Consider the following 21,767-nt stretch of genomic DNA (forward strand, 5'->3'; position numbering starts at 1 on the left):
GGGCCCGGTCCTGGGCGGTGAATCATGGCAGTTTGACGGATTGGGCAGGCGCGTCAGGAAACCACGATATCAGAAGAGTACTACCTCTCTGTCTGTCTGATGGGAGAACTGGATCAGATATTGAAACGACCAGGTATATAAATTGCTGGCAGGTCTGTAAGTGGAATATATCTTTGCTCTTCTCGTTGTATCTGGAGGGAGAGTATGTAGAGTGCTAGTACTGACTTGCGTATAGTAAATAGCTGCACCAGGCCCGATTAACCTCAGTGCAATTTTCAACATGACAGGAACTACACTTAATCGGCAACCTTTGTCCACTGTCTACAGAATCATGAGACCCACGTTTGTCTGGGAACACATTATGACAGAAAAAAAATCTTTCCCTTTCCCTTTCTCTTTCTCTTTCTCCCCTCCTCCCTCACCTCATGAGCCTTGGAAGTCGCGTCCAACAACGCGTGGTCTCTGGCAGAGGTTGTACGGCGTTGACCACCTCATCTTTCGGCTGTCAGAACAATGCCTCCTTCTGAGAGCTCTGACTCGCAGGGTGAAGAGGAGCCTAAGGTCAGCTGAGTATCTTTCGCGTTGCTAGGGTATCGTCGTGCTGACTATCGTGTCTGAATCTAGTTTGAGAAGGGCGACATTTGTTGTTTGAGATCGAACACTTCGATTATTGGGATAGCAACTGTAAGTATCCTATAAGAGTCTACTGAAGAAGAGTGCAGGCACTGATACTGGCTGCTCTAGATAATACACAGCGTAAGTCCTGATTTTGCCCGGTCGCCGGAATCTCAAAGAAAACTGACATATATCTTTCTTTTATTACTTCAGGAACCTTCAGCCAGAAGAAGTTCGTATGATGCAGAATCGGATTTGATCCTGCACTGTACAGAAGTCCCCGGAGAAGTTATGGAAGAGTTCTGGGAGACGTTCGTCGTAAGCAAATAAAATGCCCCCCGAGACTCGGAATTTGCACTGATATTTCTTCTCTCAATAGCCTCCTAAAGGTTATGTTTACGTGAAGTTTTGTGCTTTGACGTCCCCCGCCTCTATCATCCATGAAGATGACCTAGAGCTTGTCGGTCGGTCCTTCGAAATCAGCCAGACTGTCAAGCGGCACCCGGAGGACTCGATGAGTGGGATCTGCATCAGCGTCAAGGCAACATGCACGCTTGAGCCTGTCGCGTTTCAGGAGTACAACCGGGACCTTGACAAATATGGCCCAGTCAAATTCACTGAGCAGCCCATCACCAATCGCCCTCGAGACTCTAGTCGTGCGGCACCTCCCCTGCTGCATGATGTCCCTATGTCAGAACTCAGAAATTTCCAAGACTTTAAAGCACAGGACTGGGTTATCTATGAAGATAAGCTCGGCTGCATCCAATCTGTTGAATACGGCATAGTCTTGCTTATGGACGATGGCTCCATTGCGACGTATGATGCTACCCGTTTGAAGATGCAACAGCGTATCGATGACGAGCAAATCTACTTCTTTCCTCCTGATATGAATAATCCTATCGAATCCAAGGACCATACTCTTTTTAACTATGCGATTAGTGTTGGATTTCCTGGGCACTACCTCAGCGTCACAAACGACCATCTCTATACTGAAAGGAGTCTGAAATTGAGTTCCCGTAACTTTCCCAAGGGGCATGTCATCGGCTCCATTCCCCAGCTATTTCGCGTGGTCTGGATTTGTTCAAACGTGTTTTCCATTAATGAACCACCAATTGAAGCGACAACCGAGGAAATAATCGAAAGCTGTGATTTCCTTGAAAAGGCTGTGAAATTTGATTTGGGACAACTGCCTTCGGCAACCATCGACAGAAGCACTGTCCATACGGATAGTAAACTGAAACTTGGTGATATGGTGGTCTTTAGAGAGCCTGATTCTGCCAAGAAGAACCAACCTCAGTTTCGCAGCATTCCAACTGAGTTGGTCGGTGGGCATGATCTCAATGTCTTTAAAATTACCTCGATCAACACACAAGTCACTGTCCGTTGGCAAGATCTCAGCGTCACCACTGAGAATGGCGCTGACCTCTACATTTGTGATATCTTCGAGAAGTATGAAAACGACGTCGAAAACACCTGGCCTGGTGACCTCGTCGTCTGGCTGGATTCTATCTACAATTTCCAAGATCTCGATCGCCAAAGCATGATACCGTTATCTTTTCACTTTGGTCTTCCCCATGATATGTACAACAAAGACAGGCTCGTCATATGCAAGGTCGGCATAGTCCAACAGGTCAACAAACGGGGGAAGACTGCATTTGTTCGCTGGTATCGCGACCCTGATCTTCAGCTGATGCAGGGTGGTGATTTGCTGAACCAATTGTCTGTGTTAGGTCCTCTGGAAGCAGAAGCTAATGAGGTGCCAATGCATGAATTGGGCCGGTTTCCCGCCCTCGACCGACCACTTGGTTCGTTTGTGCTGCTCGCGCCAGAGAAAATCCACGAGTCTGTGATCACTCGAGCAAAGGCTTCTAAATGCTTCAGAGGCGCGGGCTTCACTTCTTTGACCTACATTAGCCCTATCCATCTCACAGAGTTGACGGTTTATCTGGAATGCATCCAAAGGGTACTCGTGCGGAAACCTTCATTCATCAACAGCACTGATGTAAACCGATGCCTCCTACCTTCTAGCCACGATAATCATCACGACAGCAAGCCAGTCAGATCTTGCACCGATTTTGTTGGCCAAATTGTCTCGTCTGATCTAGATGGTGTTGTGACTGTTCGAATCCTGGACCTATCAGGATACCGAGATATTACCGTGCCATTTGATCGGATTCTCATGTGGATTAGTATAACAATAAACGAGATAGACTCCGATTACACGACCGTTGAAAATTGGACCTGGAATGACCTACATGCCTCTCGCCCGTCTTTCCCGCCTATTCTTCCAAATTTAGATTCATCGAGTTCCTCGGAATATCCTTCTCAGTCCGGGGACGAAATTCAGGTCGACTCGGAGAACGAATCCACGCGTCGTGCCTTGGATTCACAGCTTGACCCTGAAGATTCGTATCAGTCTGAGGATCAAATGGAGGAAGACTCGGAGGACGGAACCGTAGATAGCGCTTCGGATTCACTGCGTGACTCCGATTATTCCTATCAGTCCGATGATGAAATGGAGGACGAATCGGACAATGAAATTGCCCACGGCGCGTCGGATTCACTGATCGACACTGAAGGATCTGATCAGTCCGAATACAGAATGGAATATGAATGCGAGGCTGAAATTGTACATGGCACTGGCTCACATGAACCAGTTGCCGGGGCACTGTCGATTGCAGGAATCGGCAGTCAGGCTGGAGAGTTGCACGCTCCAAGCACTCCCCAGGAAGTCCCAGCTCCCCCGAGCTTTGAAGTGTTGGACGGGTTGCCCCCCGCAGACCACCATTTTCTCCCGTCGCCTGCTTCCAAAAAGGGTAAGATCATGAAACGAATCTCACAGGAATACGCCATCCTCGAGACTTCATTGCCGTCCGGGATTTATGTCCGAACTTGGGAATCACGAATGGATCTAATGCGAGTCCTGATCATCGGCCCCGAGGGGACCCCCTATGCATTGAGCCCGTTTATCTTCGATTTTCATATGAATTCCAAGTTCCCTGATGGTCCTCCCGCAGCATTCTTCCATTCGTGGACAAACGAGGCCGGCAAAGTGAACCCAAATCTTTCTGAAGACGGTGAGATCTGTCTTAGCATTCTGGGCACCTGGACGGCTGTGCATGAATCAGAAGACTGGTCTGCAAAGAATTCCACTATCTTGCAAATCCTAGTCTCCATCCTGGCTCTCGTTCTTGTCCGCACTCCCTACTATAGTAAGTGTTCTACGTTGATTTTCCTTTTCATTGAGTGGGAGCTGATGACAAACTGTTTAGACGAGGCCGGGTATGATGCCCTTCAGTATCAAGGAATTGGTCTTATGGAGTCAGCGCAATACAGCGAGAGGGCATTTATTTTGTCCCGTTCTTTCATGGAACACGCTCTTAAGAAGTCCGTCGCCGGGTTGGATGATGTTTTGGACTGGATTTACCTCCCGGGCGATGGGGTAGATCGCCCTCACCTGATCCATAAGGCCAGGGAACTGGTCGAGTCCATGATTGAACATCACTGCAATACTGTGAATGTGACGGGTTTGAACACCGCACCGGCGTCGGATTTCATTCATCGCCTGACGAGTGGAGCAGTCTCGATACTCCGCGGACATCTGACTGCGCTGGCAAAAATCGAATCTGCTGCTAAACCTGGCTCGAAGAAAAAATAGTTGTTTTGTCCTGATAGGTCTTCCTGACTCCTTGCCACGAAATTGCCTGTACCTAGGATGTTTATTATCATCAGATAGTTAATGGAAGAAACCTTTCTTAGCGATGATGCCATAACCGAATCATCTCACCTCTCTCAAAGTAGTCGATTCCAATGACCACAATAATATTTTCTTTTTCTTAATCACCCATTTTTCTCTTACACCAAGTTCCCTGCTGTTGTTTCTTTGTTGGAGTCCCGGTCCTGATCCTTGTTCTGGTCCGCAAAGGCGTTCCGTTCCGTGGCCTGAGCTGGCTCTGTCTCCCTCCCTGTTTCCCTCCCCTCCCACGTCACTCGTCAAACCCTCGAGTCGCTCTCGACTCATTCGACCCACGGCTCCACCAGATTCTTTTTGAAGTCTATCTGGTCGTCTCTAAAAAAAAGGCCTTGATCCATTCTAATAATAAATATCCAGGTACACGGGTAGCTTGCGCGCTGAGGGAGGCGCGTCTGGCAAGATGGGCTCCTACAGACTGGGTAAGATAACACCCTCTCACGCTTGATCCGACTTAAGTAGATCTTATTCGATGGTGAATATTGGTATTATCAAGGACTAGCTGACACTGCATAGAAGAGGCATCCACCGGCCGTGCCGGGTGCCAGAACAAGGAATGTAAAGAAGCCAAGATCAAGATCGCAAAGGGGGAGCTTCGTCTCGGCTCCTGGGTTGACACTGGTAACTTCCAGAGTTGGTACTGGAGACACTGGTGAGGACATCAAAAGAATCTATCTCAGTATATCTCGTGTCAATATTGTTGACGGAGATGGTAGGGGTTGCGTTACGCCCAAAGTCATCACGAACTTGAGCGAAACCCTCGACGAAGTCAGCGGAGCGGACGGGAAAGACTTTTCCGAGCTGGACGGGTATGAGGATCTCTCGTCCGAGAACCAGGAGAAGGTCCGCAAGGCGCTGGAACAGGGCCATGTGGACGATGAAGATTGGAAAGGGGTGAGAATTCGTCGACTGATCTTCTTGATTCTCTGGTATTCGCTCCCAATGCTGATATTCGTATCCCCCTGCAGGACCCTGATGTGAACAGACCGGGTAAGACTGGTTTCCGGAAGCGTGCGACTCCGAAGAAAAAGAAGGAGGAGGAAGAAGAGGAAGAGACAGAGGGGGAGGAGAAGGTGAGTTATCGAATAATGGTATTTTTGTTTAGTGTATCATTCTCTGACAATGTTCCATAGGAAAAGGAGGAAGAAAAACCTACCAAGGCTACGAAACGTGGCCGGGCTGACCACGAGGAAGCCGAGCCGGCCACAAAGAAAGCCAGAGCCCCCCGTTCCAAGAAAGCCGCGGCCCAGGAGGTTGTAGAGAACAAGGAAGCCGATGCTGTGCCCAAGCAAGAGCCGGAGCCGAAGACGAAGCCGTCTTCTAAAAGGGCTCGTGCTGCAGTGGTGACGGCTGACGATGAAGTCGAAAAGCCCAAACGCGGCCGCAAGCCCAAGGCCAAACCCCAGGAGGATATCGAAGAGGAAGTGGTTCAGGAGAAGAAGAAGCCCAGGCGGGGGCGTCGCAAGTCCGCCGAGTAGACTCTTTACCTCGGGGAGTGCAAAAAAGTGCCTTTTGCACGTCGTCTTTCTTTGCGTCTTCTATTGAAAGGGAAATTGTAATAGTACGATGGGCAATCGGTTACTGGTAGGATTCAGACCATAATCAAGTTTCTAATGATGGGATTTATTTCAAAAAGAAGAAATAAATCAAATATATGCATATGGTTTCTGAAAAGAACGATCAACCGAAGATCGACATGCCGTCCATGATCTCATCCATATCCGCCTCCTCACTGCTACTGCTCTCCCTCTCGAAACAACCATCATCGTCCATCTTCAAGCCATGGTCATCATGCTGTTTCTCGCCCACGCTTGAATACCGAAACGGCTCCCTCATCAAGTTTTCAGTCCGGGCGTTGAACACCGCCACCTGCACGACATGCTTATCACGAATAGCATCCCAGAATGCCTCGGGACAGTGCGCAAAGTAGAGGTCCATGCTATCAGCCAAGAACTTGACGAGCCACGAGTTCAACGGGTCACTGCGCGGGAAGGGGTTTTTCCTAGTCGTCATAGTGGTATGAGTCGCAGCTTCGTGGTCGTAATACATCCCATCCAGGACTTGGAGGATCGGCTCCAGCATCTTGACGCGATGGTGATCGGGGCTCGTGTTCCATGCTATCTGGAGTTTGAGGAGGCATAGCTTCTGCAGGGGGCCGAGATCGAACCGCCGGGCGAGACGGTACGTCCTGCCGAAGAGGCGGACCAGGTCGGCGAGGTCTTCCTCGGTGTTGGAGGTTCGGAGCCGGAACTTCTGGCCCACAGAGAAGATATCGCCGATCAGGGATTCGCTCGGGGTGTGGGTTTCGTTGGTGTCCGCGTCTTGGATTAGGGATGGGTGGTATTCGTTCCTGGTCAGATAGGAGACTATCGGTTCGAATTCCGATGCAGGGAGGTTGTATAGCTCTGGGTGGAACACGAAAGGTTTCTCGCCTCCACGCTGAATTAAATTCTCGTAAAGAAGACGATGCTGCGAGACAGTGGAGAATGGTAATTGGAAGACCCTTTGGTCGGTTCCTGATCCGACATATATGTCGATATCCTCTGTGGATGGGAATCTAGAGTTGTATGAGCAAGAACGGCACAAAGGGTAACAATTGACTCACTCAATGGCTGTTTGGGTACCAACTGAATTGATTAAATGTTCTTTTGGATTATCTCGCGGTAATAATTCCAGCAGTATGACCTCTTCATTCCTGGATGAGATGTTGGACACTCCAGTTGCTTCTGTTGGTGCAGCTTGAGCATTCCGGTGTATCATCAAATCAACCAAATGCTGTGGCATGGGGGGGACTACCACCTCACAACCTGATGCAAAGCTTTTCTGCGATCCAGCCTCAGACGGAGTAGAGGGTAGTGCCGGTGCATCATACGACGCCTGGGTCTGGATTGGAGCAAATGTTAATGATGTTGAATCGAGGCTGATCGGAATCATCATCGCGCTCGGGTCAACACCGTCGGGAAACACTCGGACCACGGTCCCTCTGGTTCGATTTGGGACTTTGCGGTCTTCAACCGCCATTCTAAGCCAGAACTGAACGTCTAGTTCCGGGCGGGCCTTCATGAACTGGAACAGTTCAAGGAAGAGCTTTGAGTCTGGTCGAATCTCTGCCGCAAATATATCGGGGGGGTTCTGGCCGATCAGAAACAGATATCTCTTTTCAAGCCATTTACTACATATATAGTAAACAAGTATGAGGATAGATCAGATCAGGGCAAAACAAGGAAATATCAGACTTACAACACATTCTGCCAGGGTAGGTAGACAGAGTAGACGCGGTCTGCGATGGGAGTCTTCCATTCTCCATTCACCGGCCTGGCGTTTGCAGGTCTCTTCACGAGTTGCTTTCGAGGCATGCTCGTTTCGGGAATGATGATACCAAGCCATATCTCCCGCCTTTTCAAGTCCGCATTGCCTGTGTAATGGACTATGAACCGATCTCCGGGTTGAATGTCCTTGTACTTGGGAGCAGGTAATAACCCTGCAGTGAGTCTTGGGCGCATTTCAATGTTCAACAGAGGTTGAAGTCGACGATGTTCAATAGGATGGTGAGCTATGAAGTTCGAAATATCAAAAGTGCACTAGGATAATGTGAAGATCTAAAAGAAGATTCAGGAAAGAGGGTCCGCTTGAGTATGGAAGAGTGAAGGTGCAAATGACCCCAAGGCAAGCTTTATATGATGAGAAAAAGAACCCAAGACTAAATGGGATTGTCCTCCTCTAGTGAGAGAAGTGAGTCTAGGCTGAAACCATGACAGGTGAGAGAATCTCGTGATAATATCTTCATTCTGGATCTGATCATATCAATCGCACAGCGGAGTATGTATCATACAGATAGCAGAGAACCAAAACGGAAAAAAATCATGCAAAGGAGCGGCAGCGAACTCTGGAGTTAACCTCAAAGCAGGGTACTGTTCGCAAGAACGACTTGGTACTGGTAGCCAATGAAACAAGATGAGATTATGGCCGAAGACTTGTTGGAATGTAATTAGAAGAACATAAGTCCTGCAGCTCAAGTCCAAACTATGGCCATCGTCTCGGGAAAAGAAACAGTCAATTTGCCGATGAAAAGCAGAAGAGACTATATCAAGACGCAAATGGTGGTATGTTGTCAATCTTGTTGAAGAATCAATACTCGCTGTTTCAAGAAAAAATCATCAATTTGTGCGGCTCAATCGGGATTCTTGTCTGTTGCAGTCCGCGTTTAGAAGATGTTGGCGAAGCGCTTGGTGCTGCTTCAATCAAACAAAAGTAAGCACCCAAGGTGGTAGACTCGATTGGATAGGAAGAGTTAGCAGCAAGAGAAGAGGAAAGAAATAACCAATGAATGAAAAAAAAAGCTGGCAGGATCCTACCTGACTTCTGTCAGATCCTCCATGTGGTTGCACATGGCGACGAACAGATCGAAGAAAAACTTGCCGCCGGCCTCCATTTCCATCTGCATGGACCCGCTCTTCTTGAAGGCCTTACGACTTCTGATGATCAGAGCCAGGTAATGAGCGCGGAGACGAGAGTCGGAGTCGGGCGTGTGGTCGTACGCATAGCGAGCAGACCGCAGGATGACATCGACGGGGATGCCCCTCTGCAGACCCTGCTTGCGAAGAGCAAGGCGCTTGAGGTCCTCCAAGCCGTACTTCTCAGCAGAGCAGTAGACCACGGTATCCCGAAGAACGAAGTCGCCCACTCCAGAGTGAAAAAAGGTGGCCTCGCTCGAGCCCCGACCACCTGTACCATGGATATCCTGTGCGCCCTCGAGTCTCCAAGAGTCACGGTGCTTGCCATGCAGCAAGCGAGGGTAATAGTCACCCTTGTAGAGAAATTCGAGAACACAGGACAGGATCTCGGGCTCCCTATGAGGGTTCTATCAGCATGGAAGTTGTCTCCAAGGGTGGTTACAGTTACTAGTTTAACCACCATAAAGTAACTAAACAGTTAGGTAGTTATCTTTGACTACTTACTCATCGGGCAAAACCACCCGCTTGGCACTCTCGTCCACAGATCGATCTTCTTCCAATGCCATATTGAAGAATGGCGAGCGACACAGGACGTCCTCATGCGCAGCGAACAAACGCTGCTCGTGCCCCACGACCAAAGTGATTATGGGACTCGTCAGAGGACTCTCCCGCGGCGGACTCTCCAGTTTCTCCTGCATTTTCACCTTGGCTTGCTTGCCATACGTCTTCTTGGTCGCCCTGACCGTCTTTCCTGCGCGGTCCTTGGATGCAAACGAGCGTTTAAACATTACGTCGGAAACACACGCAAGCAAATGCATATGTCGCAAAAAACAAAACGATAGTAAAAATTGACGACAAGGCCCCTGGCCAGCAGCCGTTAAGGAGTGGACAGATTTATCACGGGGGAACGAGGAAAAGATGGTGACGCTGCCAAATTGGAAACAGGTGCGAGTCCTGGAAGCCTCCGGATCTCCAAAGGATCGGTGATTCTCCTCACGGCCACCCCAGTCCTGTGCAATTAAGAACAAAACCGGAAAGCACCAGAAGAGCACACTGGTTCCAGGAGGGAAGGCTTTGCCCCTTGGGAATCCGAGATAGATTCACGAAGCTGGCATCGGTCGACTCTGTGGAGCGTAGAGAGAGAGAGAAAGAGAAAAGAGAGAAGAGAGAAGAGAGAAGAGGAAAAGGGACGGATGCCTGGCTGATAAGGTCACACACTACAGTCATGTGACAGGCATGCAGGCTGCCACATACCGCGGGGGGGGGTTTTATATGGCTTGCTCTATAACCAGCTTCCTACAACTCTGGTTCGTGGAGTGTTAGACGCCCAGGATAGCCAGAAGCCTATCCGATTCCATGTTAACACAGCCTTGTCACATACAGGCATAGCGAGCTGCAGGCTGATGCTCTAACAGGGATTCTTCGGGCGCTGTTGACGTTGATTGGCAGACAATTAATAGTATGGCGCTTGGGACAGATACCGGGTCACTGGAATTGGCTGGATACATTCAGCTATAATAACTTACTGTTTATAAGGTACTACATAGAATAGAGTCACTTCAAGAGGTTCTGTCTGGGAGTCTCTGTCAACCAGCTGCTTTCCTTCCGAATGTGGCAAGTCACATGTTGGCGCGAGAGCGACTGCGACTTCCGCCTGAGAAACAGCATCCCGTACCTTTTATTTCTAGTAGAGAAGCAACACCATCCTGCTCGTTGACTTCACCCAGTCAACTCTTTAGGTTGTAAGTAGAAAGACCATCCTCCCAAGTCCATATTCTTTTCTCTCTCTGGTGACTTGGTTATATTCAGACTTTAGCTCAAATGACCCGTCACCCTCTTCAGACCGCAAGGCCTTCACCTCGGACGATGCTTGGCGAGGCTTTTTAATATCTCCTCTTCCTTCTGGCGATGGCTGATTGCATGATTGGCGTTTATGGTTCCATGCATAGGGTGGCGGGGAGAATCGATCGTGGCAGCGTTCAGATCACACCCAAGCTCTTCGATGCGGCGCTTGCAAGCCTCGGCGGAGAAGTTGGTAACTGGCTTGAGCATCTTGAGGCGATCTGCAGTCAGCTCCCACTTGAGCGCCTCGAGGTCGTGGAGAAACTTCCCCACTTCGACGTCAACCTGCTCCTTTGCAGCACGCAGCGATGGGTCCTATGGGACTGGGATGAGTACTTGACTATTTAGACCGATCGGCAGTCAGAACGCTCAGAGAATCACTTACATCACCCTCGTGCCAGAATGCAAGACCCTGCTCGAGCATCTCATCGGTATGCTTCTGTATGGCTTTCTTCATTCGGCAGTAGCGAGTTCCGATGGTCTTTTGCTGGAAGCGATATCCATGCTTTTGGGTGACGTATTCATGGATGTCTCTCTCTTTCCAGCGAATTGCCTTGAGTCGGAACATGTCAATGTCATAGTCATCCATGGCGCTAGCTGTCACGTCGTGAGGACGAGCAATTCTAACAGGGCTGTTGATCTCTTTTAAAGACCCGTCGACGTCGATCCTGGTTAGCAACTTCTTGATATATAATTTCCTCTGATTATACTTGACGAAGTCTTCTCCAGTGTCGACGGCTGTCTGGCTGTCAAGGTCACTTTTGTCAGAATACACTGTACACTGCTCCTCGTTACCTGTTAATGAATAAATATTTTGCCAGTGACATCAAAATTGCAAAAGGGGAGCTGCTTACCGACTTTCAGCTCTATGGACTGTCCAATAGACCCGCAATCATCATTTGGAAAAGTCTCTCTGCCAATACCCTGCTGATGCTTGTCGGGTTTCGTGATATATCTCTTCAGCAGCACATTCTTCAAGCTTCCTGCCACTGAAGGCAGGTTATCGAGTAATTGATACTCGGCAACCGGCACGTTGTGGGCCGCATATCCATTAGCTGGATCACCTACGGCTCTCTCATCCGACTTTTCAAAGACATCCTGATTGTCACTCTTCTTCCGACGGGCTGTTTTTGCCAACTTCCGCCCGGTATACTTTTGCACTCGATTTCTCCTGTCAAGAGGTGCCTTCTTTGGACCCGATTTTGGAGGCTTTTGGAGCGCCTTGTCCTCGGGATTTCTGAGTACCTCCTTGGAGGGCTTCTTGCTGTTCCTCTTGGGAGTGTCTCTCGCTCGTGGTGGCATCTTAGGATATTAGAAGAGGATGGATATTGATGAAAATCAATGGCCATGATGGAGTAAATGATTCTCAGTGTCATGAAGACTGCGATGTGGTATCTTTAAAGAGGGGCATTCGCAGAAGAGTCTGAGTCTAATAAAAACAATGTTTAGTGGTTTCTAATGTCAGTCTTGATTCACATATTTAGATGTCAACATCAAATAGATATGTGAGTATAAATCAAGCTTCGTTTGAATGACTTTGTTGATTTTTTCCCATGTGATACTTGTTTTTGGATGTCTATAGCAGTTCTTAGACATCTAGAGCTACCTATAATAAACTGTCCTTCTCTGAGTCTCCAAAGAAAAGCAGAAAGGATGGACAGACTCGAGGCTCCTTGGCCTTCCTTTCAATATAGACCAAGAAATGGTATCTAGTCAAAACCTACCATAGCGCAAGGGAAATGAATCTGGATGCTATAGCTTTCCGATCCACTATCAGATGAATCTATACCTTAATAAATCTCTATGTGGTATATCCAGTTAATAGGTTAGAAGAATATATAATAATTCATCCTACAGACAAGTACAACAAATATAAAACTAGTCTCATATTCATGTATCTTATATACCTGACTACAGAATACATACCTACTAGTTACCTACTTAGGTGCTGTGTACTACCTAGTACCTAGGAACCGAATATCATGTACTACTACCTACTACTACCTACTACCTGGACGATCTACATCTGGTTGAGTGGATACGACCTTATCTGAGTTATCGAAGATCGCCATGATAACCAAGGTAGATGTGGGGTAATTACTTGCTGTAGTATATAGCTCTGATAAAGAGTAAATTGTTGTGTTCTCCTGACTGAAAAGTCATTACAGTCAAACAGAGGAGGCTCTAGGATGAGGTTAATAGAGTACTCGAGGTCAAGAGACACTGTTGTGGCTTGGTAATGGTTTATTATACTTCTGTGGCGGTGTATGTGGCTGGGGTTTCACGTGCAATGACATCACCAATGGCAACCAGCCTCCTCTCACCTCATCTCGACGCAGGGCGTAAGTTGCATTTGCATATTTAAGCATCCTAACGAATGTACAAAGTGTATATTACAGAAAAACTCTTTTTTATTATAACTGTCGAATTTATCTATTTTGAGTATTTATAATGCAATATATAAATAGGATAGCGAGCAAGAGACGGTCCTCTCATGCGAACGTTCCCACCCCTGTTCTCACTGCCGAAGACGAAGCATTCCTGCAACAACTCACGTCACAGTCTCAACCTGGTGCTACGGCAGAGCCAGCTACACAAGACCCCGAGGTGACGACCCCGCGTGTCGGGAAAGATGCGCAGATTGCTCTCATGGATGGGGCGCAGGATATCCCGTTGCCGGCCTCGCCGGCGGAAGAGCTAGGGAAGGAGTTGGGCGAGGAAGGGCGCCAGGAGAGTCAACGGAGGGACTCGGGGCATGCAGTCGTGCGCAAGGAGAGTACTGGGAAAAGACGGCCCTTTGGCTGGATGAGGATGAAATCGGGGGTAATTCTTTTTTTTTTTTTTCGATACGATACGATATATGGTTTGAGTACTAATTTTCTTTTACAAGGGCAAACCTGCTACCGAGCCGACGGTAGTTGAACCCGTCTCGACGGCAGAGGAGGACGAAGCTCGCCGCGAGGCTGAGGACATGACGGATATCCTGGAGCGGCTGAATCTGGCGTCGGTGAACAACCGGGTGTTCTCGATCAGCGACGAGACGCAGGAGCTGCTGCGCAAGTTCAAGTTGATCTTCAAGGATATGGTTAACGGGGTGCCGACCGCGTACCACGATCTCGAGATGCTGCTGAGCAACGGCAACAGGCAGCTGCAGCAGACGTATACACAACTGCCGACCTTTCTGCAAAAACTGATCGAGAAACTACCGGAGAAATGGACGGAGACGCTGGCGCCCGAGATGCTAGCGGTTGCCAGCGAGCGGGCTGCAAGGAGCGGAATCAACCTGGAGAACGTGGGTAAAGCCGCGGCGGCGGCGAACAAGATGGGCATTCAAGTCCCGACTCTGGAGGAAGTGGTTGCCAAACCGGCGGCGATCACTGGGATGCTTCGGTCCATCGTGGCGTTTCTACGTGCGCGCTTTCCAGCCGTGATGGGGATGAATGTCCTCTGGTCCTTGGCGTTGTTCAGTAGGCCTACCTTTTTTTTTTTTTTTTTTTGGTCTCAAGATATTTTTCTTTTTTTACTTGCACGTGCTAACGAGTTTTTTTTTTAAACTACAGTTCTTCTTTTCGTCCTCTGGTACTGTCACAAACGAGGCCGCGAGGTCCGCCTGGAGAACGAACGGCTGGTGACACAGGACGAGATGACGAAGCTGAACGAGGAGGCCGCTATCTCGGGCAATCAAATCCGTGAGACCGAGACGCTGACAACGACAGCACCGCCAGGGGCGTCTGCCGATGAGATCCGCGACGGGGTGCAGGAAGTGCAGGCTGCACGGCAGGCCGCTGCGGCTGCAGGTCCCGCCGCGGCGAGGAAGACCGACAACGAGCAGACCGCCAGTGCGGCCGATGGGTCGCCGTTATCGCCACGTTCTCGGACCAGATTCTCGATTTGGGGGAAACCGGCCACCACGAAGCCTGTCGAGCCGACCATTGCACCATACCCGGGGACTTGACCGTATGAGTTTGATGTGTAAAAGTGAAGTGAATATGTCCAATCATAATCCGGTCGAAAGAAATAGAATAGATATACGAGATTCTATTGAGCCTCGATCTCCATTCTTCTAATTCACTACTAGTTGGTACCTACCTGACTCGAGCAATTCAAGGACAACAAACAACGTCTGAACAACTGAGCCAATCCAAGTTATCGTATTACCTACCGTTGTCACTATAGGTTACGTACCTAGGTGATTACCTCGATATGTATTTCGTATTATTCTTGCCGTCCGTAATTGCTTGCCACTGTGGAGATGAAGATATTTTCTTGCATAGTCAAAGTCAAAATGGATCTGATGAATCATGATGACACTCCACGGAGCCAATCTTTGCCGGGTCGGACGGTTCCCGTGTTTGTCTGTTTTGACAACAAAAATCACCTCGTTTACCATGAGTACTTCTGAGAGTACTTCAGCTGTTTCCCAGTAACTGGGTAGTCTCATATAACTAACTAACTAACTAGGTACTGCTCTATGTACCTAGTATGTACCCAACCTAATTCTAGGTACCTACCTCGGTAGTTACTAGGTACTTAGGCTTAGGTACCTGTTAGTTACCTTAGTAACTAGTTACTTTAGGTAGGTAGGTACTCTAAGCACGGCCCCGAAGACGCCCCCCGCTCACTGTTAAATTATTACCTACAGACAGTATCATAAAAAAAGAACTGCTTTTTTTGTAATTCACTAGTTCATTAGTGAATGTTACGTACTCCGCATGACCCGCATGGATGAATTCTGGAATTTGCCATCGCCTGAGAATTACTCGGGACAGAGTACGGAGTAGTTACCTACCTTACTACATACTACATACATTCTTGTGGAATAACAAACTACCAATGCTACCAGGTCCTCCGTAGTCAGTCCTCTGTAACCACATAGTTAGTTACTCTGTACTCTATACTTAGTACTTTATACAGAGCGCTAAAGCTGTATCTAGCATGTACTATGCGCTGGCAGACTGCGTGATGCTATCACCTCTGGCCTTGTCATTCTTTTTTACCTGGAGGTTTCAGGTACCTACCTCGTTAGGTACCTTGCTACCAGTATGGAGAGGTAGTTCTCTACCTGGGTAAGCTACTACTCAATAGACATCGAGTACGTATTAACAAACATACTCTATTATGACTCAACGCCATATCATACTGTAGTAAGGTAGAAATCACTTAATAATACCAGGTAGGTAGGTACTACATAATAGTAATCCTGACAGTCATGTGTTTCGTCAGGCCGCTGGATTCGGGAAAGATGCGGTGAACACCCGCCCGCCAATCGGGCTCGTCGATTACCTCCCTCCTGCCCAATCACCGCCCGCCCTGACGCTCCCCACCTGCGCCAGGGAAAAACCCAGTGGACGGCGCAGTGCAAGCCTCCCCTTGGCCTTTTCGGCTGCTTCTTCTTCCCCTTCTTCCTCCCCCCTCCCTCCCCTCCCCTCTTCTCCCTCTCTTATCCCCCAATCCTCGCCCGCCTCGTCTTCATCTCTTCCGTTTCCAATCCTCCATCTTCACCTCCCCTTCCGACCCGTCATACAATCCAGATACCGTCAAGAATTAAGTGCCGCAATGGCTGTCGCTGGGCTGTAAATCTCTCGCTGGGGGAGGGCCCCGAAGCCCGTGCAACCAAACCCTTCCCCCCAGTCTGACAGCTTATCGAGTATCAACCCTCAATTCGACTTGACGAGATATCTGATTCCTCTTCCGACGCTTGGAGAAAAAAAAAACGCAGCGTTGGAATTGCCCCCCCTAGTACAGTCCCCAGAAAGAGCACTTTTGGGCTGTCCGTCTCGGCACGGAGGAGGTGCTTTTCGTGGTTTACCGTCTGGCATCATTGCTCCTTTTTCTTTTTTTTTTAATTGCTTCCCCTCTCCTATCTACCCACCTTGAAATCTATCAACCGACTCGAGTTTGGAAATTGACCTGCACTGGTCTGTAACACGTTTATTTCCTGTCAAGAAAAAAAAAATCTGGCCGTTCCGAAACTCAACTCGGCCGATCCATTCAACCAACCTACCAACCAATCAATCAATCAACGACTCCCCATATCGAACTCTTTTTTTTTTTTAATCTCACCTTTCTCTCGCCCGTCATGCCGCAACAACATAGTACATACTCCCTCAAGCGGTCTCCCAACGCGGCTCCTACCAAGACCATCCCCTCCGACCCCGCCTTGATGCGCACCAAGGCCGGCAAGAAGCCAGGCAAAGGCCCGGCCGCCAGCACAGCCGATAGGAAACGCCGGGCATCCTCCTCGCTTTCGAGTGTTTCCTCAGTCTCCGGATTCGACGACCTCAGCGATGCCTCGGAGGATGACTCGGAGGAAGAAGAAGAAGAAGAAGACGCCGACGACGAAGAAGACCGGCCGGCCCTCTTGGCCCCGTCTTACGCTCCTCGCCGTGACCAGGGCCGCAAGACGGGGCTCAAGTCCACCCCGAACCGCAAGAAGATGCGGCGTCTGTCCGACGACGAAGGATACGACGGCCAGAACAGCAACCAGGGCAGCGACGCTGACGACAGCTCCGATGATGCCTACGCGGCCGTTGATGACATCTCCGACGGTGACGATGAAGAGCAGGAGGTCGAGATCCTTGAGGAATTGCTCATCGTCGAGTCCGAGGATGAGCATCAAATCGGCGGCGGCATGCTCTCCGCCACCGGGGACGTGACCGGCACCGAGGTCTGGGCCGCCCCTGCCGGCTCCTTCAACGATCATATTCTCCTGCCGGGAGCCTCTTTCTTCGATGAGGAGCACCTTTATAGCGCCATGGAGACCTTTGGCGAGACCGATCTCACTTCCGAGGCCGCCCTTGAAACCCCCATGCCCCGTCGCGTCCACTTCGAGGAGCACGTGTCTGATTCGAGCTCCGACAGCGACTCACACACTGACGACGAGATCCCCAGCGACTTTTTGCAGCAGGACAGCCTCGATCCCCAGCTGCGCCGCATGATTGAGAACGACACCGAGCCCCGTTCTCGTTCCAACCGCCGGCATTCTGAAGAGATCTTTGGCGATGCCGATTACGGTCACGCTAACATCTATCACGTCGAGTCTGACGCCGTCTCGGAGGAATCCAGCGGTTATGAGAGTATGCTTTTTTTTGCCTTTTCTTCTTTTCTTTTTCACACATACTGATTACTTGTCCAGCCGACGACGGTGAAACGACAGATGAAGATCTCCCACCTCCTGCCACCATTACTCACCCCCGCTCCATCCTGCGGCGGGACTCGTCTGCATCACTGGCTCCTGTAGCTGAGGAAACCAAGGCCGCACCACCACGTCGGCGCGGCCCCATCATGGGCACCTTTGTGGCTGACCCGCACAAACCCGTCGCCCTGGTGGATGGGAGCGGCAAGCATCTTGTCATCATCCCCGCCTATGCCTCTTCCCGCCACGACTGGCTAGAATCTGCGGCCAATAGCATCTGCAACACCGCCAACAACAGCCCACGCGCAACTACCATGCATCTAATCGATGAGAGCGACACGGACGCATTCACCTCGCCCAACCATCGTCATGCTCACCACCATCACCATGCCGACCTAAGCCCCATGCTCACCTCGAGTGCCAACCTGATGATGACAGCACTCGGCAACGAGATTTCCACCGGTGGCCAGGTGATGGGCCCGCCCGAGGCCTTCTATCCGTCGCGCGACTTTACCCTCGACAGCTCCTTTGAAGACGACGACGAGGATGATCCAGAGGCGGCGCTCAACGTGGAAGACTTTATCGACTTTGGCAACGGTTCGTCCGACGACGGAGAGGATGATGATGATGATGACGACGAAGACGAAGAAGACGATCTCGTCAAGTTCAAGGCCTTTGATGACGACAACACCCTTGCCTCTCCTATGGGTGCGCCTCGTATCCCCGAGGCCGGCACTCCCACGCCCAACCGTAGCGGCAGCGGCGGCGACGCGCATCAGGCTAGCAGTGCCGAACGATTTCTCAACCATCTGGATCGGGGCATTGTGACGGCCTTCCGCCGCAATCATAACAGGTACCAAGCACTGCTACGTCTGCCGCAACACAGGGAATTCATGCCCGCCAACTCGCCGTCACGGCCTGCCAGTGTCTTCCGCCACTCCCGCCACACAGACCCCAAGACGCCCACGCGGAAACGCAAGGCGAGCGGCCTCGCGGGCGGCGAGGCGGTCCGCCGCAAGCTGATGGATGCACAGCGCCGCAGCCAGTTGCCTTTCTAAAGAGAACCCCCCCCCCTCTACGACCTCCTTCATGACGCCACGAATCTTCTTTTCTTTTTCTTTTTAAACTTCTAAACCATTTGACTCCTCTTCGGTTTCCTCTTCTTCTGTTTCCTGTCTTAATAGCAGTGAACTTGTCCTGACGGCCGTTGAATCTACTTTGTCAAAAGTTTGTCCTTTTGCAGATGAAAGATGTCTACGATGTCCTTATGATTCGGAAAAAAGCCATCTAGTCCTGCCTGCTTTGTTTCAATTCTCTTTTTCCCATTCATTTTGATTTGTCTGGATAAGATACCATATTTGAATAAATTATTCTTTTAAAAGTCAACAGTTTCGAGTAAATAGTAAATAGACAAGACTGTACCCAGGTACAGTTTCTATTAGAAACCATGGATACTCAGGTATATTGTTCTTTTCTTAGAACAGTAGACAAAACAAAGGGACCCCTTGTTGATTCTCCGATCATATTATTCATAATTATTCTTCATTGTTGTCTGATTCTGTCTGGAGCAATTTATTTTTAATTTCCTTTCTAATTTTATTTCTATTCAAGCGCTTTGTTTCACGAAACTCCCTCAACGATTCGCTCAATTGACGCTGGCCAGGATCACTAATCCCAGTCCTGTATCAAATCTGGCTGAGGATCCATCCATACTTGACCCCCCCCACATTGACTGCTATTGATTCCTATTGATTCCTGGACGATGACTGGCTAACTAGTTTCCTCCATTCACTCGATCGACATCTTCAGGTGGCTGGATAGCCGATACTAGCGCTTCCTCCGACAATAGGAACGACGAACTCCAGTTCTCCATTCATAGCTACTAGCTACCGCTAGCTACCTATTGAATACCTTCACTTTTGACGCTGCGTTTCACCACCCGCCATGTCTGAGCTGCATGAACGCTGCTCGGTCTTGCAGCTGGATCCTCCTAGACGGAAGGATTTCTTGTTTTCCCCCCCGGCTCAGAATGTTTCAATAGAGAGAGAATAGTTAAAAGACTCGATTGTCCTGTTTGTCTTCCCTTCTGGTCTGGATCCTCTCCTCCATATGGATGATTCTTGGTTCTTGGTTCGTTGAACCGCCTCGTTCTTTGTCTCTTTCCTCTTTTTTCTTTTAGTCTTCTCTTTTGATTTCCTTCAAGGGTCTTTCATCTTAAACTCTTCTTCTTCTACTTCTCTCTTATCAAAGTCAAGTCGTTCGTCTTGTAAGCCCTTCATATAGTACTGATTCGTCTGGCACGATCATACCCTCGCTTGCCTTTGCTATCGATACTTTTCATTCCTACCATAGTCTTTTTTCCTTGATACTCTCGCTTGATACTTCCGCTTGGTATCGCTTCATCTTCGCCATGAAGACTGCAACGCTCTCGGCGTTTCTCTCTTTCCTCGCCGTGGGACAGGCTGTAAGTACTATCGCTTCAAGCACAACAAACGATTCTAATGATTAGTTCTGGGGAGCTGGATCCGGTGAGAATGGGTTGAAGGTGCGCGAGTATGATTCCATCGTTGTCACGCCCGTGGCTGCCCCGACGTCTGCTGTGGGAGAGTCAGTGCCTGAGGCTTCTGCCTCTGCCTCTGCCTCTGCTGCTGCCTCTTCAGTCTCGGCCGGAGCTGAGGGGTCACATGATGGGGAGGATGGAGATCCTTCTGGACAGGAAAGCACTCAGGCTGCTGCTTCCACTCAGGCTGCTGGATACACTCAGGCTTCTGCTTCCACCCAAACTGCCGTGGAAAGCACAGCTGCTGCCACTCCCTCCGATAGCCATGGAACCGTCGCCGTCTCTGCTGGCTCTGGTTATACGGAGTCTGTCGCTGCTGCTACTGGCCAGGCTGAGAGCACAGCTGCGGGATACACTGCGTCTGCTCCTGCAGCATCCGTTCAGCCTGGCGATACAACCGGGGATGCTCAGCCTGCTGGTACGGAGTCTGTCGCTGGTGGCGTCTCTCAGTCTGCTGGACTGGGAAGTACTCAGTCTGTCGCTGGTGGCTTCACTCAGTCTGCTTCTGGCTCTGCAGAGTCGTCTGGAAACCTTGAATCCACGTCTGCCGGATACACTTCGTCTGGTTCTACCAGTGCTTATCCTGCTTCTACTGGAGGCTCTACTGCTGCTGCATACACTTCTGCAGCTATCTCTGCTGCACCCAAGTACACCACCTCGACCGTCTACACCACTAGCGAGGTCACGATCATCAGCTGCGCCTCTACAGTGAAAAACTGCCCGGCTGATTCCACCGTTGTCGTCACCTCCACCATCGCCATCTCCACCACCATCTGCCCTGTCACCGCCACGGAGACTGCTGCTGCGACCACCGCTTCTGCAGGTGCAGTTGCAGTGGGGGATTCCGGGTCGGGCACTGCTGGTGCTTCCAGTGAAATTCCTACTGCGTCTAGCGTGGCCTCCAGTTCGGGCACTGCTGCTGGTGCCTCGAGTGAAATTCCTGGTGCGTCTGGTACAGCTTCAGGTGCTGTCCCAGGGGGATCCGAGACTGCGTCTCAAACCCCCTCTGGTGCTGGCTCCGAGACTACCTCTGCTGCTGTCTACGGGACCACCTCTGCTGTTGCTCCCACAGACGAGCTCACGACAATCACGGTCTACACAACAAGCGAAATCACCATCACCAGCTGTGCAGCAACCATCACCGACTGTCCTGCCGATTCTACCACAGTAGTCACCTCTAGGATCCCCATCAGTACCTCTGTTCGTCGTGCCTCTATCACCCCGACTTCCGGAGCCGCTAGCAATAGTGCTTCGGCCGGTGCAAGCACTGCGCCAGCTCCTGGAGAGACAAGTTCTCAGGGGGCCGCCACAGAAACTGCTACTCCGGGAACATCTGGAGCAGAGTCTTCGTCCGTCGGAGCCTCCAGTGAAGCCACTTCTCTCCCCTCATCTGTTGCTGCTGTTGCGCAA

At 50.0% G+C, this 21,767-nt stretch overlaps 6 protein-coding genes across 6 annotated transcripts; 4 read left to right on the top strand and 2 right to left on the bottom strand.

Moving 5' to 3' along the window:
• Window positions 1-108: 108 nt before the first annotated feature.
• On the top strand, window positions 109-4,379 carry ASPZODRAFT_135116 (hypothetical protein). Its single transcript, XM_022723710.1, has 7 exons — window positions 109-152; window positions 236-561; window positions 625-684; window positions 745-756; window positions 829-933; window positions 995-3,827; window positions 3,888-4,379. The coding sequence occupies exons 2-7, from the start codon at window positions 514-516 to the stop codon at window positions 4,271-4,273; spliced, it is 3,444 nt and encodes a 1,147-aa protein (XP_022578820.1). The 5' UTR covers window positions 109-152; window positions 236-513; the 3' UTR covers window positions 4,274-4,379.
• Window positions 4,380-4,398: 19 nt separating this feature from the next.
• ASPZODRAFT_769959 (hypothetical protein) lies at window positions 4,399-5,945 on the top strand. Its single transcript, XM_022730144.1, has 5 exons — window positions 4,399-4,788; window positions 4,883-5,018; window positions 5,083-5,260; window positions 5,335-5,439; window positions 5,500-5,945. Exons 1-5 carry the CDS (start codon window positions 4,770-4,772, stop codon window positions 5,842-5,844), a joined length of 783 nt encoding a protein of 260 aa, XP_022578821.1. The 5' UTR covers window positions 4,399-4,769; the 3' UTR covers window positions 5,845-5,945.
• A 2,772-nt stretch (window positions 5,946-8,717) lies between these two features.
• On the bottom strand, window positions 8,718-10,047 carry ASPZODRAFT_144886 (hypothetical protein; the record flags this gene model as incomplete). Its single annotated transcript, XM_022725051.1, has 5 exons — window positions 8,718-9,227; window positions 9,269-9,290; window positions 9,325-9,830; window positions 9,875-9,944; window positions 10,037-10,047. The coding sequence occupies 5 exons, from the start codon at window positions 10,045-10,047 to the stop codon at window positions 8,718-8,720; spliced, it is 1,119 nt and encodes a 372-aa protein (XP_022578822.1).
• A 484-nt stretch (window positions 10,048-10,531) lies between these two features.
• Window positions 10,532-11,964, bottom strand: ASPZODRAFT_27569 (hypothetical protein; the record flags this gene model as incomplete). The annotated part of the gene is made up of 3 exons (XM_022728096.1): window positions 10,532-10,977; window positions 11,048-11,457; window positions 11,517-11,964. The coding sequence occupies 3 exons, from the start codon at window positions 11,962-11,964 to the stop codon at window positions 10,675-10,677; spliced, it is 1,161 nt and encodes a 386-aa protein (XP_022578823.1). The 3' UTR covers window positions 10,532-10,674.
• Window positions 11,965-12,999: 1,035 nt separating this feature from the next.
• On the top strand, window positions 13,000-14,801 carry ASPZODRAFT_135124 (hypothetical protein). Its single transcript, XM_022723711.1, has 3 exons — window positions 13,000-13,485; window positions 13,553-14,129; window positions 14,223-14,801. Exons 1-3 carry the CDS (start codon window positions 13,114-13,116, stop codon window positions 14,615-14,617), a joined length of 1,344 nt encoding a protein of 447 aa, XP_022578824.1. The 5' UTR covers window positions 13,000-13,113; the 3' UTR covers window positions 14,618-14,801.
• Window positions 14,802-16,825: 2,024 nt separating this feature from the next.
• On the top strand, window positions 16,826-18,855 carry ASPZODRAFT_153779 (hypothetical protein; the record flags this gene model as incomplete). The annotated part of the gene is made up of 2 exons (XM_022726015.1): window positions 16,826-17,738; window positions 17,798-18,855. 2 exons carry the CDS (start codon window positions 16,826-16,828, stop codon window positions 18,853-18,855), a joined length of 1,971 nt encoding a protein of 656 aa, XP_022578825.1.
• Between the last annotated feature and the right edge of the window lie 2,912 nt (window positions 18,856-21,767).

Source organism: Penicilliopsis zonata (genome assembly GCF_001890105.1).
Source record: "Penicilliopsis zonata CBS 506.65 unplaced genomic scaffold ASPZOscaffold_14, whole genome shotgun sequence".
Taxonomy (NCBI): Eukaryota; Fungi; Ascomycota; class Eurotiomycetes; order Eurotiales; family Aspergillaceae; genus Penicilliopsis; species Penicilliopsis zonata.

What these genes read in the sequence shown, in the direction of transcription:
- ASPZODRAFT_135124 (XM_022723711.1), top strand. Translation starts at nt 13,114, where the DNA reads ATGCAATATATAAATAGGATAGCGAGCAAGAGACGGTCCTCTCATGCG. An exon ending in GGATGAGGATGAAATCGGGG is followed by an intron (nt 13,486 to 13,552) that starts GTAATTCTTTTT and finishes TTCTTTTACAAG; the next exon opens with GGCAAACCTGCTACCGAGCC. An exon ending in CTGGTCCTTGGCGTTGTTCA is followed by an intron (nt 14,130 to 14,222) that starts GTAGGCCTACCT and finishes TTTAAACTACAG; the next exon opens with TTCTTCTTTTCGTCCTCTGG.
- ASPZODRAFT_769959 (XM_022730144.1), top strand. An exon ending in AGTTGGTACTGGAGACACTG is followed by an intron (nt 5,019 to 5,082) that starts GTGAGGACATCA and finishes CGGAGATGGTAG; the next exon opens with GGGTTGCGTTACGCCCAAAG. An exon ending in AGACAGAGGGGGAGGAGAAG is followed by an intron (nt 5,440 to 5,499) that starts GTGAGTTATCGA and finishes AATGTTCCATAG; the next exon opens with GAAAAGGAGGAAGAAAAACC.
- ASPZODRAFT_135116 (XM_022723710.1), top strand. Translation starts at nt 514, where the DNA reads ATGCCTCCTTCTGAGAGCTCTGACTCGCAGGGTGAAGAGGAGCCTAAG. An exon ending in AGGGTGAAGAGGAGCCTAAG is followed by an intron (nt 562 to 624) that starts GTCAGCTGAGTA and finishes GTCTGAATCTAG; the next exon opens with TTTGAGAAGGGCGACATTTG. An exon ending in TGTCCGCACTCCCTACTATA is followed by an intron (nt 3,828 to 3,887) that starts GTAAGTGTTCTA and finishes CAAACTGTTTAG; the next exon opens with ACGAGGCCGGGTATGATGCC.